The sequence below is a fragment of the Sebastes umbrosus genome, chromosome 8 (assembly GCF_015220745.1).
Source record: "Sebastes umbrosus isolate fSebUmb1 chromosome 8, fSebUmb1.pri, whole genome shotgun sequence".
NCBI classification, from domain to species: Eukaryota; Metazoa; Chordata; class Actinopteri; order Perciformes; family Sebastidae; genus Sebastes; species Sebastes umbrosus.
Window position 1 is genome coordinate 32,668,597 of NC_051276.1, and position 17,609 is coordinate 32,686,205.

General features: G+C 38.3%; 1 protein-coding gene across 1 annotated transcript in view; it reads left to right on the forward strand.

Moving 5' to 3' along the window:
- Positions 1–363: 363 nt before the first annotated feature.
- The window catches only part of cds1 (CDP-diacylglycerol synthase (phosphatidate cytidylyltransferase) 1), a 35,905-nt gene continuing 18,659 nt past the window's right edge, over positions 364–17,609 (forward strand). The window contains exons 1-2 of the mRNA XM_037777141.1: positions 364–814; positions 17,407–17,564. Of these exons, the coding sequence (XP_037633069.1) occupies positions 746–814; positions 17,407–17,564 (227 nt within the window). The 5' untranslated portion in view covers positions 364–745. The remainder of the gene's footprint in view (positions 815–17,406; positions 17,565–17,609) is intronic.

Consider the following 17,609-nt stretch of genomic DNA (forward strand, 5'->3'; position numbering starts at 1 on the left):
CACTCACTCACTCACTCACTCACTCACTCACTCACTCACTCACCCACTCACTCACTAACTAAATAAACTAAATAAACTAACTATCTAACTAACTAAATAAATAAAATAACTAACTAACTAACTTTCTAACTAACTAACTAACTAACTAACTAAATAAATAAATAAATAGATAAATAAATAAATAAATAAATAAATAAATAAATAAATAAATAAATAAATAAATAGATAAATAGATAAATAAATAAATAAAGGGAAAGAACTTGTCACCCCAGCAGAGCTTTTACTCTGAAAGAATCTCCCGGAAGCTGCTGCCGTGACTATATAAGGCTTGTCGGTGGTGGGAGGGGGCAGACTGAGAAAGAGAGAAACAGAAACAGAGAGAGACAGTGAGAGACAGTGAGAGACTGAGAGAGACAGTGAGAGACAGTGAGAGACTGAGACAGAGAGAGACAGAGAGAGAGAGAGAGAGACTGAGAGAGACTGCGGTGATAAACAAACACACGCGCAGCAGCAGCAGAAGAGCCGTTAGGATCCTCTCGCGCTCCGCTGCGGCTCTTTGACAGCAACGGTTGACTACCAGGAGAGAGAGCTGACCTTCTAATCACGGATACCGAGCTGTTAAAGACAGAACCGGGACTTTATATCTGGAAAACCCCCTAACCCCTCACCCAGGATCTGTGTCCCCTTCTTCCTCCCCGCTGGACTCGGCTTATGTGACACATTAACGGCGGAGAAACAGAGAAACATGACGGAGCTGAGGAAGCGAGGAGGAGGAGGAGGGGACACCGACAGCACCGACAACATCAGCGACAAGGTAAACACAACCGGTACCGTTACCGGTAAACCCACCCAACCACCTACCCAAAACCCCTCTGAGACCTCGCCCTGAAAAACACGTTAGTCCGGTTTGTTGTCACTAGACGCCGGCGAACCGGTCCAGCAAGCTGCTGTCAGGTTAGCATGGGAGCTAATTAAGCTAGTTAGTTAGCATTAGCATTAGCTAGCTGCTGCTGGTAATCCTGCAGCAACCATCACAACACAGCCACAGCCACAGCCACAGCTCTGTGTTGAGAAATAACGACTTCTTGTCTGGTGTGAGGTTCAATTCCTCATCATGGCTGTGAATGTCACTACATTTTCACACTGTCATCATGACAATAGACTCCTTAATGTCATGCTGCAGAGCCTTATAAGTGTGTGCTTGCTGAATATTTAGTAATAACCTTATTTTGCAGTGTTTTGGTGCCTCTTTCCCCATTAATTTGAACCTTTCTTTGCAACAACAAGATCACCAAATACTTGACTATCTGCATGCACAGAAATGGCTGTCATACTGTGAGTGAGTCAATAACAAATCAAGTGAAAGAGACTAATAATATCAAAATAGATTTGTATCATTATATTGCAGATTGAATTGATTCATCTAGCTAGCTAGCTGGCTCCCCTGTAATCCTGCAGCAACCATCACAACACAGTCACAGCAACAGCTCTGTGTTGAGAAATAACGACTTCTGCTTGGTGTGAAGGTTCAATTCCTCATCATAACTTGCAATATTTGCACTATCTGTTTATATCATGTTTATTTTTGTTGATAGCTTATATTGTTTATTGTATATTGGTAGAATTTCATTTTTTTTTATTCTAACGTTTTTATCTATTCTTTTGTTATTATAATGCTTATTTGCACCAACAAAACCAAAGCAAATTCCCAGTGTATACCTCTTATACCTGGCAATAAACACGATTCTGATTCTGATTCATGGCTGGGAATGTCACTACATTTTGTCATTATGATAATAGACTCATTAGCTAATGTCATGCTGCAGAGCCTTATGTGTGTCATATTTAGCTTTAAAGTTGGATTTGTGTTGTTGAATTGCAGCATTAGAACAGGTGTAAGGCTTGGCAGGCCTCTTGGTTTGTAGTATGAGAGATTAAGGGGTGCTCAGGTGGAAATGAGGGCTCTAGTGCTCTCCAAATAATCTCTTAAATAACCTTATTTTGCAGTGTTTTTGAACCATTCTTTGCAACAACAAGATCACCAAAATACTTGACTGAAATGGCATACAGTATGTCATACTTCTCTACTGTGAGTGAGTCAATAACAAATCAAGTGAAAGAGACTATGCAGAGCCTTATATGTGTCAGCTGAATATTTAGCTTTAAAGTTAGATTTGTTGTTGAATTGCAGCATAAGAACAGGTGTAAGGCTTGGAAGGCCTCTTGGTTTGTAGTGGAAGAGATTAAGGGTTGCTCAGGTGGAAATGAGGGGTCTAATGCTCTCAAAAATGGCCTTAAATAACATTATTTTGCAGTGTTTTTGTGCCTTTCTCCACATGTATTTGAACCATTCTTTGCAACAACAACAAGATCACCAAAATACTTGACTGAAATGTCAGTCATACTTCTCCATACTGTGAGTGAGTCAATAACAAATCAAGAAGAAGAGTACTTATAATATTAAAATAGATTTATATTATTATATTGCAGATTGAATTGATTCATCGTTTGGCAAGATTTCAAAAGCAACTATGAAATGTGAAGCTGTGCCAAATGCACTTCCTATTTGTTTTCAGGTAGTGATTATAGTGCAATTAATTAATCAAGTTTTAATAATAATGAGCTTGATGGTTCATTGTTGTTCTTTGAGACAGCAGGTGACAAATCCAGTCTCCAACAACTCAATACCATTCCAGACAGTCTTTCCAAACAACAGAAGATGGAAGAAATAACACAATTCACAGGTTAAATTGTTAATAGTAGAGCTGACCCTTCTTAGTGGATTAGTCGACTAATCGGTTGTTTTCGTCTACTAAGATTAGTAGGTTTTTTTTGTTGTTGCTTTTTTCATGCTGAATGACTGATTTCCAAGAAACTTATGAACACATCTCTGGTAAACACCAGATTTAAAGTGGTGCTTCTGTGTGATTCTTTGTGGAGAAACTCAGTTTTACAGATCTGTTGATTAAATCAACGATTAGCCGACAAAATTGTATGAGTGTTAGTCGACTAAGAATATCTTTGGTTGAGGACAGCCCTAGTTAATAGGTCATGTTATAAGTGGCAGATAGAGACTGGAGGTGAAACCCTGCCACAATCAATCCCTAACCCTCCCAGCAACTCCTTGTGATCAGTAGATTACTTGATAAAGAACATATTCATTAGTTGCAGCCCTAAATGTGCAAACTGTAACTATATTCTTTAGATTTGTTGTGAGAAAATGAATCTTTATATTACAGTTTGTTCTCTTCATGTTTGTTTGGACGGATGCACCAAATCTTGTTTGTGGTTTTATACTATCTCCATCTTTTTATAAGCTGAATGTTCAGCTACCACACAGCTATAAACAGTCTCCTTATTCCCTCCGAGTCTTCCCCTCAGTGGGACAGTTTCAAAGGTTATACCGAGTCAACCCCACCTAACAGCTCCACTCAGGCGTCCTCCCACCAGTCCCTGTGTAACGTATGCAGGGGTCGTTGAGCAATCCCACCCGGCCCACTGATTAACTCTCCTCACAGAGAAGAGATCTCTCTCACCGATACTCTGCATAATGTCTCTGAAACTGTGCTAAGGAGTTCAACAGCATGACCCAGAAGCTCTGCAGACCTCCATTACATCAGACATGTGCTACTGCTGTACGTCTGCTTCACACAAGGTCACCTCTCTAGGAAAGTGTGTCGGAGTCACCGTAACCAATTTCCATATTACCTTGATGCCCGAAAGTCGAGTGTTTTTACTGGATGTGCCTGGCAAACATCTCCAGGAAAGATATACAGTATATGAGAATAATTTGTGCAGGGCTGCAACTAATGATTATTTTCATTATTGATTAAATGTTAATGTCTTTGTTTATCATTTGGCCTTCAGAAAGTCAGTGCATTGTGAAAAAAAATCTTATTTTCTCTGACAGCAGAAAAGACCCAAAGATACTCAGTTTACTATCATAGAAGAGGAAGAAAAAACAGTATATATTCATATTTGAGAGGACACTCAGCATACACTTAGTGCTAGTTCACACTACACGACTTTAGCCCTGATTTTCTGCTCCCAGACAGTTTTTGGAGCTCCCCGACAAAACCCCCAGATCAGAGGCAAATCAGCGTTTGCTCGCCACTCGCACATCGGTGCTGGAGCTGCTCAAAGACGTGAGGCGAGAGGCTCGCCGATGCCTCGCAGACACATTCCAGATATCTATCATGCTAAACATCTGGACCTGTCAGGGACTCTGGCCACAGGCTACAGCCAATGAGAGTGTGAGACAAGGGTTGATGGGAAACCTGTGGGAGGAAAAAAAGAGTGGAGACCGGTGAAACAGGCTTTTGTTAACATGTGCCAACAACAACATCAGCAATGTGTCTCATGTATGGTATCATGTCATTTACTGTGTATTTCTCACATGTGTTTTCGTGACAAAACATAGTTTGAAGACCTCATCTGGGATTCCTCCTGGTGAAAGATCTTGTAGTGTGTGAGCTCCAACCACAATGACTTTAAGACTCCTGATTACAAGACAGCAAGTTGTGTAACAGTACAGAGATTTGACGACTTTGAAAGTCATTTAGTGTGTAGTACTTAACTTAAGTCTAATCGGGCCAGGCTCGGGTCATGTAGACCAGGCAAGGGTCCGACTCAAGCTCATTTAATTTATCTCCTTTAATTGTGCCCATTATTCACCTGTGCACTGCAGAGCACACATGTTGGTGGGTGAAATAAATGATTCATTATTATGAAATATATTATTTATTGTTAGTATATTATTTTATTATCATTTAAATTATTAAATATTATTACTAAATTATTTTAAAAGTTTTTTCACACATTTGCGATTTTTTTGGAATTTATTATTAGATACCTGCAACGATCCCACCGCAGAGATAAGTGTATCTCCCCATTAAGAAAGGTGCTGCATGTATTTACGCATGATGCACAGCAGCATAACTTCATTGATTATTTAAATCTTGTTTTTTTTTTTTGTCATGTATTTTCAAAAATGACATGTAGGGGAGCTTTATTCATTTATTTTTCATCACACAACTCAACATTCGCAGTGACAGGATATCATTGCATCCTGTCACTGCATCCCAAAATAAATAAACGAACACCCCTTATAAATGTGGTTCAGTTACCGCCAACTCTCTGAAGACGCTAATAACTTTTGCAGTGAGGCTCATTTTCATAGATAGAAGCAGATTTTGTGCTAAATGTATGCATGTTACCTAATTTAAATATGTGCAAAGAGCACAGGAGCACTGAGACACTATTTACTCGGCAGCGCAGTTAGGGGGTCATTTCAAAGAGGGTGCTTTGAGATTTACACAGTTTCTCATTTGCACTGATTTAGGGGCCGCAAAAGCCACTAATCCTTTTGTGAATTTGCCCCTGAGTGTGATGATGAAAGTGCCACAGCAAGCTAAAAAAATCACCTGACAATAAAAGGTTTTAGGTAGTGCAACTTGAGAAGTCATACTTTTTTTTATAAATAACATTTTTTATTTATTTAATGTCAGACTGAGCCTTAAAAAGATGTATTTGTTTTTGGTGATGCAGATGTAGTATTATACATCACCTAACAGCCTCTTTGTAGAGTCAAATGAAGTATATAGCCTAGATTAAGATTGTGAAATCCTTTGTTAGGCTATATAAAGCCAATTTACAATTAGATTATGTTGGTTGCATCATGATAGTCTGTCTTGTGCAACACAACCAGGATCCACCCAGCCCAGGCTCTCAGACTAAAAACAGATTGACTCGTGGAACTGAAATACATGATGCACATGTCATCTATATGTATTTGTTCCTGGTTACTGTTGCTTGGCTGTGTGTGTGTGTTTGCAGTTTGGTCTTTCTGGCTCAGTGCCACACTCGACGTCTCATTAGTGTCCCAACTTGTTATTCCTCACCTCCTCCAAAGTCCATTTTTGTCCCTCAGCTGTCTCCAGGAAGCCGTCTGTCCCAACACAGAAGACATGTGAGAAGCATGACTGGACATATTCAATCAGTGAAACCCTGTTAGCTAACCCTCGTTTACATTTATAGAAGAGATGTCCTTTCTTTTTAAGTTCATTAAAAATGTTGTTGCGTAAATTCTCAGAAGGATTAGAGGTGGTACTGATAACAGACAATGTGATACATTCTTCTACAAGATTTTATCATTGTTAATACCATCAATTAGGGCGACAAATTTCATTTTCAATTCAGATTTTGGCTTCCAAAGATTATGAAAACAAGATAATCAAGATAAAACAATTATTGTGCCGCAGTCCATTCACAATGATGCTCTTGATTACTCTTGTGTTATCCCCTCGTGGAACCTCTAAAAAAATTGCATTTTGACACTAAAACATACGTACTTTGACCAAATTTTGAATATTCGGCCCACTGTGACGCTACAGAATGATATAAAAAATTCAAAAATAATGGACCCACCCTTTAAAATTACCCTGATAACAATACATAATACAATATTTATTTTTAAACCACTCAATACGAACAAACAATTTTGACAAGGATCCCTTGAATTTGGTTATTTAACAATTGTGGCCAATGCATGTACTGAGTTGTTGGGACATTATACAGTTGACAAATAAACTTGTAAATGCTCTCTGGAGGACAAACTATGTGATGGAGACACTGTTGGAGCACTCATTAGCTGTTAGAGGCGAATATACAATCATCTCAACATTCAAATTAGCAAATGACGTGAGGAAAATTAACTTCGCTCTTTGTCTGAACACTCTCCTCTCCTCTCCTCTTTAAGAACGTCTTATAAACAACTATCTCACACAACGTGACATGTTGATGTCTTTGAGACGAATGTTTCCTGTATGAGGTCATTTCTATCCTCTGTAGTGTTTTTATTAGGCTGGCAAATTACCACTCTGCCACAAGATGAATGCTGCTAATGTTTGTGGCTAAGAAATGTGTGTTTGCAAACACTTTGGCTGCTAGAAAGCTGCCGTATGGAGGTCGAAAGCATCTAGCTGTCTGAAGTGAAAGCTGAGGAAATGATACAGGATAGGATACACCACCTATTGGGATGTTAGATTTTTGAGGTTAGCTTCTATCCTTGTTCCTATTCAAGGGTGTCTTCCCATTAAGCATGTTTTATTTGAAACCTGGAGTGTTTACTCCATTAGTTATTGGGTGTTTTGGCCAGTGAGAACAGTATTCAAGTAGCATAAATGCTTCAAAATGTGATTTTCAGGCTTGTAAGAGAAATACAATGTGACCCATTAGGAGTGAAAATAGTTCAGTCATTTGAGGAAATGACCACAGAAAAAGAAAGAGTTTATGACACTTGGAAGATGACTAACAGTCAGTAGTTCCTCTGTTTGGAAAGCCAAAATTTTAAAAGTACAGCTAAATGAATAAAGGGCAGATCATATCAAGTTAGTTCTTGACATTTAATTAACAGTATTAAAATCAGAATGGTGAATAATTGTATCTCAAAGAGCACAGACGATGCTATCATATTCAGCTCAGGGTTATAAACTGGAGTCTGACTTTGTTTTGACTTCCTCTGACCTGGGCAGGATGACGAGTTGCCAAACCTCAGCCTACTTAATTAGCTACGTGTGAGTCCTTGTGACTTTTGTTTACAAGCCCTGATTGTGTAATTTGATGGTGTGTGAGCCGGATTTAACCACATACAAAGATGCAGCTGAAGATATTCTTCCTGGCTGTATCTTCTCCCTCTTTCCTCTGAAAGGGGAAAAGGTCTGCAGACTGTCAGAGAGAGAGAAATAAACCCGTCAGGCAAATGATGGCAAATAAAACTTCTGCTGTCTTTGTCAGCTAGTTTGAGGTGTTCAGACTTTCAGTGCCGAGCTGACGGGGTTTAAGCAGAGATGAGTCGACCCTATATGTGGAGGTTAAAGGATCATTTAGTTGTCACAAACTGCAGCAACACCCAAGCTTATCATGTTCACATGAGGCGTACTTTATATAGTCACTGAAGACCACTAAGGTTAAATCCACACTAATACGTTTTTGTTTTAAAACGTTTATTACGTTTACACCTACCGTCCGCACTACTCCGACATTTTCGAACCCCTAAATCGGAGACGTTTGAAAACGCTGTTTACCCCATTTTAGTTTGAAAACTTCGTGGATTATGTTTTAGTCTCGACGGGCGGAAACAGAGAATTTTGAATACGATGATGCAAACACCCACGTTCGGTCTTATCAGTCACGAAATGACCCTTTTCCGGAAGAAAACATACAAACTCTGTACAGCCTTGACTACCAGTGGCTATTTCAAAAAATGACGGGTGTTGCTGGCCTTGTTGTCTTTGCTAGCAGCTGTTGTGTATTTAAATACTGTATTTTATAATGCTACTACGGCCTACATGTGCAGGAGGCAAGCTATTATTTGAGCGATTTGCAGCAATTCCTGTTTCCAGCGGCGTTTATCAGCCCCACATGGAGCGCCGGTTTTGGGTGAAGTAAACATGGGCCTTCCTTTTGTTATATATGCTTGTTTTGTTATGCAGAACTATTGTGAAGTTCACAAAGAAACTGTAAACGAATAAAGCTTAAGCCACCCGGTAGAGCTAAGAGTGTGACAACAACAACGAAACCAAGGGGAAACCAGTGAGACATGTGTTGACCAGATGTCTTGACCCATAATGTAGTCAACTGTTTATTTTTGTAAAGTATAGTAACCTAGTAGCAGCCTAGTAGTATTGGATTATCTATGTTGGTGGTTACTGTAAATAAAAACACTTTTTTTGTAACTGCGTTTGAAAAATATATTTATTTTTTTCTGCTAAATTCGTCTCTGTTTGAGTGACATGTGTGCATGTGTGGGAAAGATGGCTTTTCTCCCTCTGTAGTATTTTCTGTAACTAAGCAACCAACAACAATCTGCTTCCTGTCTAGCATGCCCAGTGTATGTGAATGATCATGTGACGTGCTTTCAGGCGTGTTAGTGTGGACGGAGATTATTTCTAACACAATGCTAAAACGCTTGTGTGCAAAGAGATCATTCTGTAAAGGAATTGTTTTGTGGACTAGCTGAAGTGACCTACATATATATGTATATATTCACACCGTCCCTGTGTGCTGTCTCCAAGGCCAATATTTACTTTCATTAATTAGTCAGCCACACACACACCCCCAGCAGTGTGTGTTTGATTTGACCCGGTGCTCTTCACACTGCTGCTCTCTCGTCGTCGTGGTCCTGCATACTGTTGTTGCGACGTTAGCGCCTGCTCAAGACTCCACATGACAGTTGACCTTGGTGGGCTGTCTGCTGGTCGGCTGGCCGTCCCTCAAGCCTCCAGCAGCAGCAGCGGCGGTGGTGGTGATGATGGTGATGGCAGCAGGCCGTTTAACGCTCTGCTGGTCACAGCTTCATTCTGCACAGTTAGAAATGTCTTTGGACAGCAGAGGAGCCTTAACTGCTCTATTTTTAAGCTCTGCATACAGATAACCTTGTTTATTTGGTGTTTTTCACCTCAAGGTTTGTGAATAACAGACTACAGATGTGTTGTTGTGTCTCCTGTAAAATGGCTCTTTGTGCTTCAGTTTGGTAGAAGAAGCAGAGCGGTTGTAAGCTGAGGGTTGCTTCTAGCAGCAGTGCTACTTCAGGTCAATGTTGCTGATTAGCTTAATTCCTTGCTGCATGGGTGAGTCCATGTAGGCTGTAGCTTACTCAGGGATCCTCTCCCCTGTGACCAGAGCCAGCTGCTGTCTGCTGGTCTGGACCGTACAGGTGTGCAGGCTTGTTTGTTGTGCTATTATTGAGCCTTCGAGGCTAAATTAAACCTGTCTGAATTAAGACTGTGATTGGGAAGAAGTTGTGGGAATCTGGTGTGTGGATTAATTTCATTCATTTAATTTTTATGTATGTATTTATATTTATTATGATTATTCCTATTATTAATAATACTTATTAACTTATTAATATTATTATTGTTGTTGTTAATATTTTATTTTCAATTTATATTTTATTTTTATATTTCTTATTATTTTTTAATATATTATTTTTTTCTCCCTTGTTTTTAAATTTACAGTTACTATCTGTTATTTTTTGTACATATTACTTTATTTGTTATGGTTTAGGTTAGGGGTGGGCAATATGAAGATATATATCACCAAAAAATATCTATCGTATGTATTTTTCTATATCGTTTCTATTGCAATATAGGCTAGGCCTATATTTATTTATTTTTTTCTCTATAACTTCACTTAAAACTGTTATGTTCATTTTGCGCTTAAGTTCATAAAATGTTAAAATACTCTGTACTTTTCATTTGTAAAATATTTAATTCACACAGAAGTATACAGAATAGGCTTTACCATGTGGTTATTTCATATAAACTATTTATATATTGAATTATCAGAAAACATGCTATATCGGGATATATATTATTATCGGGATATTTATTGTTATCAAGATATAAAATTATCTATATCATGCTAGAAGATTTTGCCCATATCACCCAGCCTTATTTTAGGTTGTTTTAATCATGTAGCATGATTTAGAAAAACAAAAAAAATGTGAATGGTGGCTGGTTGCCACATGGTTGCCACATGGTTGCCACCATGTTTTACCAGCGACTGCATCACTTCAGGGTTAATTTCCAAATGCAGGCAGGATCTTGTTGTCGCTGATGAAATTTGTCAACTGTACCAACTTGAGCCTGTTCAGAGATACTGTTGTATTCAAGAAAATAAAATCTGTGAGCTCATACTGTTAAGCGGCAAAGATCTTAAGTCATCATACCTGAAGTAAGAATCCATTTTACCGTAATAGGTCACTTTAAACAAACCTGTGCGACAGACCGTTCTGTTTATATGTCAGTCAATCTTATTGTCAGTCATACTCCTGGCATTCTGGGATAGATATCCATACACATCCCTAATCAAACACACACCACAGCAGGAAACTACTTTTCATCTGCAGGGCACAATGGCATGACTAGTTAATCCTCTCACCCTGAAACAGTCTGTTTATTATTAGTTCCACATGAAAAGTGAAGTACACTAAAAGAAATGTCCCAGAAGCATCGGTTCAGTGAATCAATATGAGATTTCCTTTTTAATTATTTTTTTGAAATACCTCTGACTTGTGTAAAAGTTACATTTCTATTACATTATTATTATTATTATTCGTCTCTTCTGCGTTTCAGTTTTGCACGTAGATAACTGCTGTTCTTGTAGTTTTCTTTCCTCAGTGTATCGTCTCATAGCGAATCTCTTTCTTCAGTCTGTCTGTCTGAAATGCTGAAACATGATACAGGTGGTGTTTTCTGTCTGTAGTTGCTGGTAAAATTTAATCACAAAGTTATCGTTGTTTCATCTAAATGAAATGAGATGCTCAGATTTTATCGACGTGAGCTTAGAATGTGGATACAGAAAACACAGTATCATGTTCAAGCTTTGCAGAAAGACACATGAAAGAAACCCTGTTAAAGAGAATAATACACCGAGGAATGAAAGCTAGATGAGCAGCAGCTAGCCTGGCTTAACAAAATAAAGCTGCCTTAACAGATAACGGCTTTAATGCACAATTATATTCTCTGAATCTCTGGTATCGTGACATCTCTAATTCAGACCAAAAACAGCCCTGCATTGTTTCAGGTTCCGGTTAGATGAACACGGCCTCAGTGTGGACGTGACTTGAGCTTCTTGTCACCTGTCCTCTTGTCTGATCCCGTCGTCTCTCTTCCTCTTCCTCCCGCCTCTGTGCAGAGAAGACATTAATAGCCAGGAGGAGGACAAAGACAATAGTCGAGCTGAGCTGCAAGGACAGTCACAGACCGTAGAAAAACATGGACAGTGAAAGTGAATTTTTGGATGCAACACCTGCTGTGGCTTCCTTCATGTTTAATTTCATGCTCCGTTAGCAGTGTTTTTCTTTTAGTATTTACTGGTGATGAGTACAGGCACTCAGGCCCAGGACTTGTTTGACCCCCACATAGCATAACTTTGATTGTTATCACACAGATTTGCACAGGATTGTTTGACTGTGCGGTATTTACACAGTGGTTAGCATACTTTAACACAAGATTAACAGTGTTTGACAGTTTAATTAACAGGCTTGAGTACATTCACCCAGATTAGGACGTAATACTGTGCTGCTCGGCATGTAACACATTTGTGCGTATGAATTAAAGTGCTGACTGGGCCTATTTCATGTTGCAGAACAAGTTACTGTTGACTGTATCAGTGAAACCAGAGTGAGAAAATAGCATTGGCCACAAGTCACTTTGCTTTTTCTGCCAGCCTCTTTATCAGATATCAAGTTGTAATGGAGGATCTGCTGTTGTTAAACACTTAAAATAGTGAATGAAGTACAGCAGTGAAAGTGATACCTCCATATATTAGCCTACCGTCTCCTAACAGCATGGTTTTGCTGCACAAATTGTTGCCTAGGGTTGGTACAACCACTCCAGACCCTTATATAAACTTTTGTCATTTAAAAATAATTACCCATACTCATCCCAGCAATCTGTACTGCAGTATAATCCATTAGCTGTAACTATCCTTCTTGTCAATGTTTTCATTTCTGTTTTTTTTCTGCATTTTCTAAGTACAATTTAATCAAAAATATATGCATTATCCGATCTACAAAATAGGAGAAAATGGGTAAAGAGCCAAGCTATCGGTATTGGAGAAAGAAAATTGATTTCCTATTCATTTAGGCTACATAGACGTTATCTTGCACCTTTTGATCTTACAAACTGTGTTTCTAATTTGTAAAAATATCAAATATTAATTTTATTAAATTATAATAGTGATTTGTTCAAAATTAAAACATGGCTATTTATTATGCTATAAATAATTGTTTATTTTATTTATTTTACATTTTAATTATCACATTATAAGTGATTTGTTCAAAACAATGCTGTTGCAGTTGCTACTCGAATGTTATTTATACAGTATATATGACAAAATAAAGCGATGTTAATTATGTTTGTTTAATTTTTTCTCTTAAAAAACAACAAAGAACTGTTGAGAGAACCGTTAAAGTACCGGATCGCAGTATCGGTAAGAGTAGTAGTAGTAGTAGTAGTACCATTAAAATCTTAAGGATACCCATCCCTAGTCCACAACCCAAAGATATTCACTTTAAATGATATGAAACAGAGAAAATCAGCAAATCCTCACATTTGAGAAGAATTTTTGGAGGTTTTGGTTGATAAAAGACTTGAACAATTAAAATATTATTAAAATCAGCTAATGGCAAGTGAGAAAAACCAAGCATGCTTACATTACAAGAGTAATTATAAAGTGGGTATACCTTTTTATAAGCATGAGAAAGGAAAGACTAATAGATCATAAAGCTAGTTTAGTTTGATGGTAAAGATCAGGACACAAATGTTTTCCTCCATCTTTCTCAGAGACATATGAGTTGCCTGTTTTGTGTATGGTAATCAGAATAGAAACAAGTGTTCAAGTCAAGTGGCTGGATAAAATCAACATTTAGCTTATGACTGGTGTTCATTTAGTGCCATGATTATTGAAAAGAAAGCTGAGAGACTTCGAATCCATCTAACTTTCTCTTCAAAACCACTGCAGTCCTCCAAAGTCGCTGTTTTGTGTCGTGTTTTTCAGTCAAGATATGTAAGTTAGACCGCCGGAGAGGACCCTGTACTGTAGCTTTCCACTGTTTCAATCTGCAGGCTTCAACAGTTTCCTCATTAAAACCTGAGTAGAAATCTTCAATTACACGTCTTCTCTCCTTCTGAGCTCCAACACCAACTCGAGTGACCCCCGCTCTGCCTCCACCCCAACCTGCTCCCACTTTCAGCACTTCCTCAGCTAATTACGACGTCCGTCCAGGATCAGAGACCTTTATTTATGAATGAAAAGCTCTCTGATTTAACCCTGATGCTCCCGCTGGCCGTATTTAGCAACGTTTCAGTGAAAGTATCCATGAAAGGAAAGGAAATGTCCAGGAGCATCAGCGAGCCTCTCAAGTGCAAAAAGGGAACTTAATCTCCCACAACGTGTGTGTGTGAGCTCAGGAAGAGCTTTTAAAAATAGCCTCTTTTGGGCAGAAAAAACGTCTCTGCTCGCTGCTTTGTTACATGATCAACCATTACTGGTGTTAACTCACCGACAAAAGTGTCTGGCTTAATTTCTAGGGTGTCACTTGACTTACTTATTAATGAGTGTCTGAGGCCTTGTCCACACTAATGCTGCTAAATCTGAAAATACTTCCTGTTCTCTGAGTTTGGGTCTTCCATTCTCACTGATTCAGCATTTTCCAAACCAAGATGCTGATATATGACTTTCATAAATATGGCACATGTTCTACTACTTGACAGCAGCAAGAAAGATGCAAAATGTCTGTTGTGTCCAGATCTGGCTGCCTGTAATTGTTCATATTGTGCATTCATATACAGAGCTGCAACGTAGTTGTCTATTAAATTAATCGGTTTGAGTAATTTTTGAAGACAAAAAGAAGTCTAGATTCTCTGATTCCAGCTTCTTAAATGTGAATATTTTCTGCTTTCTTTACTCCTCTGACAGTAAACTGAATATCTTTGAGTGGTGGACAAAATAAGACATTTAAGGATGTCATCTTGGGCTTTGGGAAATACTGATTGACATTTTTCTGACATTTTATAGACCAAACAACTAATCGATTAATCAAGAAAATAATCGACAGATTAATCGACAATGAAAATAATCGTTAGTTGCAGCCCTATTCATATATTTTATTTAATTTATTTATTTTTTAACCATTATTTAACCAGGCAAGTCATAAAGAACAAATTATTATTTACAATGGAGGCCTTGCAAATATATAACTGATCATCAAGTTATTTTTTTATAAACCTAGGGTTCATTATTTTATTTTTTTTTTACTTCATTTTATTTAATTAAAGTTGTGGAGTTTTGCACACGTCATTTTTAGATATTAGAAAATGAGAGAAAAATTGACAAATGTTAAATATCAAAGACAGTTTATCAAAAGCACAGTGGTTTATCCATTTCTTAAGAAGTGTTTTGGGTGACTGTCATGTATAATCAGCATTTTCTCCCCATTTTTGTTTTTACTTTTAGTTATCTGATGCATGTGTTTACTTCTAATTATTACTAGATGACCTTCTAGTGAATTCCTTGAAGCAGAAACACTACAACTTCTGGATGTGTGGGACACAAAATTCAATTCTTTCAATTACATTTTTTTATTTTAGGTTAAAAAAGAGGTGACTTTAATTTTAAGATTAGTGAAACTTAAAATGACAAGCAATATTTGTACTTGAAATAAATTACTGATCTGAATTTATTCTACATTAAAGCGTATGCAGAAAATATGCAATGTAACTAAACCAGATGGTGAATTATGGATCATTTTGCAACTACAACAAGAAACCAAAGAGGACCTAACAGATGTGATGAACAGGTTTATATAAAGAGATCTCACTGCTCTCTGTTACATCTGCTCGTTCTATGTTACATTCAAGAAAACATGTCTGTGTGTTGTCAACACAGAATAGAGGCGCGGCGTACCTGAGGCTGCAGAGGCTGTGTCTGTTGACTGGGTTTAAATCCAGATTAAAGATTCATTAAGACCAATAAAGATGTTTGCCTCCCGGGCAGCAGCCTGTTAACCTACCTGTCGACACCAACAGGTGTAGACTTTCAGCTCCGTCACGATCAGCCTCTAATCCTCCAGCTTCAAACTTTCTCCTTTTATGGACATTTTGGGGATTTTGTTGGGTTGAAATATGGAATATTTGGAATTATTATTATAATCAGATTCCCTTAAAATATATAAATATATTCCAGTACAAGTCACTAGATAGAATTGATAGAAATACAAAGGGGGAAAACGAACCGGAGTCCAACTTAACCAAACTAAAAAGACTACGACTTTGTTTTCCTCTTTCCAGACAGCCTTTGAGAAATGTCTCAACCACAGCCGTTTGGCTTCCTCTCTTTCGTCACCCGCCCCTTTAACTCTACTAGTCAGCTGATTATAAATAAGCCTGTCTGCCCTGTACATTCAAAGGCTTTACTATTATAATTTCATGGCTCTAATGTTGAATTTTATGCATATTTCATAACTGGAAATATGGATATGGAGCCAGACAGTAAATCTTATATGTGTGTCGTACTTTCAGTCATGATCTAGCAGATATAATATAGGACAATAAAGTCACTGACGGTCTGACGTCTTTTCCTAACATGTGGCGAGCGAGCAAGCGAGCTCTGGCGACTGGAGTGTGAAACATTGTCCAGATATACTACGATTGATGCTGCAGCGCGAGGAGGGGACGGATTTAATCATCTCAGCTAGAATTATTCATTTTTGTGATTTGTACATTGTGATATATATTAGGCTTACAGTCATATACTGTACTAGGCTGTATTTAAGTAGGGCTGCAACTCACCAACTTTCATCGTTGATTAATCTGTTGATTATTTTTCTCGATGAATCGATTAGTTGTTTGGTCTATAAAATGTCAGAAAATGGTGAAAAACGTCGATCAGTGTTTCCCAAAGCCCAAGATGACGTCCTCAAATGTCTTGTTTTGTCCACAACTCAAAGATATTCAGTTTACTGTCATAAATGAGTAAAGAAACCAGAAAATATTCACATTTAAGAAGCTGGAATCAGAGAATTTAGACTTTTTGTCTTTAAAACAAATGACCCAGAATGATAAATCGATTATCAAAATAGTTGGCGATTAATTTAATAGTTGACAACTAATCGATTAATTGTTTCAGTTCAATAATAAAGAGTGATATTGATAAACTGTCAGTTACTGTCGGCGTTGATTTTGACCAGTGAAAATAGGTTGGATTTGGAGCCGGTTCATGAAACTTTGTAATAATAGAGCCATAGTGAGCCTTTTTTTTTTTTTACAAGTGACACGTCACTTAGCCTGTTTGCTGACGCACGCTGCAGGTTAGGATATCTTCTTTGGGAAAAACTGAAACAATCTGATGTTTGCCCGTTCTCATTGCGTCCAGTTAGGACGAGGTGTGATGGTTTTGAAGGTCGTCTCTGGTGTAAAAGAGGAAATTTGTTACACCCAAAAAACCAACACGCTCCTCAACATTCACTTGCAGCCTAACTTAACTTAACTTGAGTCCCAGCCAAGCTTAGAGGACACATGTAGTCTCCTCTCCCTCCTAAGTGGGAGACTAAACTCTGGCCTAATCAAACCGCCGTCGTCCTGTCCTGTACGCCTCCTCTCAGTTTAGACTCGACTCTATTTGACTACCTCAACATTTACTTGTCATTTGCATCTCAGAAGCGCTCTGTGTGCATCTTCTTTTCTTGATAGGATGCTGCTGCTTATATTCTTCTCTCTGTCTGTTATCACCTTGTGTACACAGCTCTGTTGTCTGCCTGTGTTTTCTACATTGACCCATGTATCAATTGAACGCTCACTATCTTAAGTCAGTATTTGAATATCTCGCTGTATGTCCTGACAGGAGGCCGATGGTGATGACAGGCTGGGCTTGCAATGCGACGCAGAGGGAGATTGTGATGGCGACTCCAAAGCAGACACTCCAGATGTTCCTCTCTCCACAGCAGACACAGACAACACTCCACAATACCTGAACAAAGCTCTGGAGGGCCTGCCGCCCAGGTACACACTACTCAAACACTGATTCTCACAAGAGGTGGAAGCCAA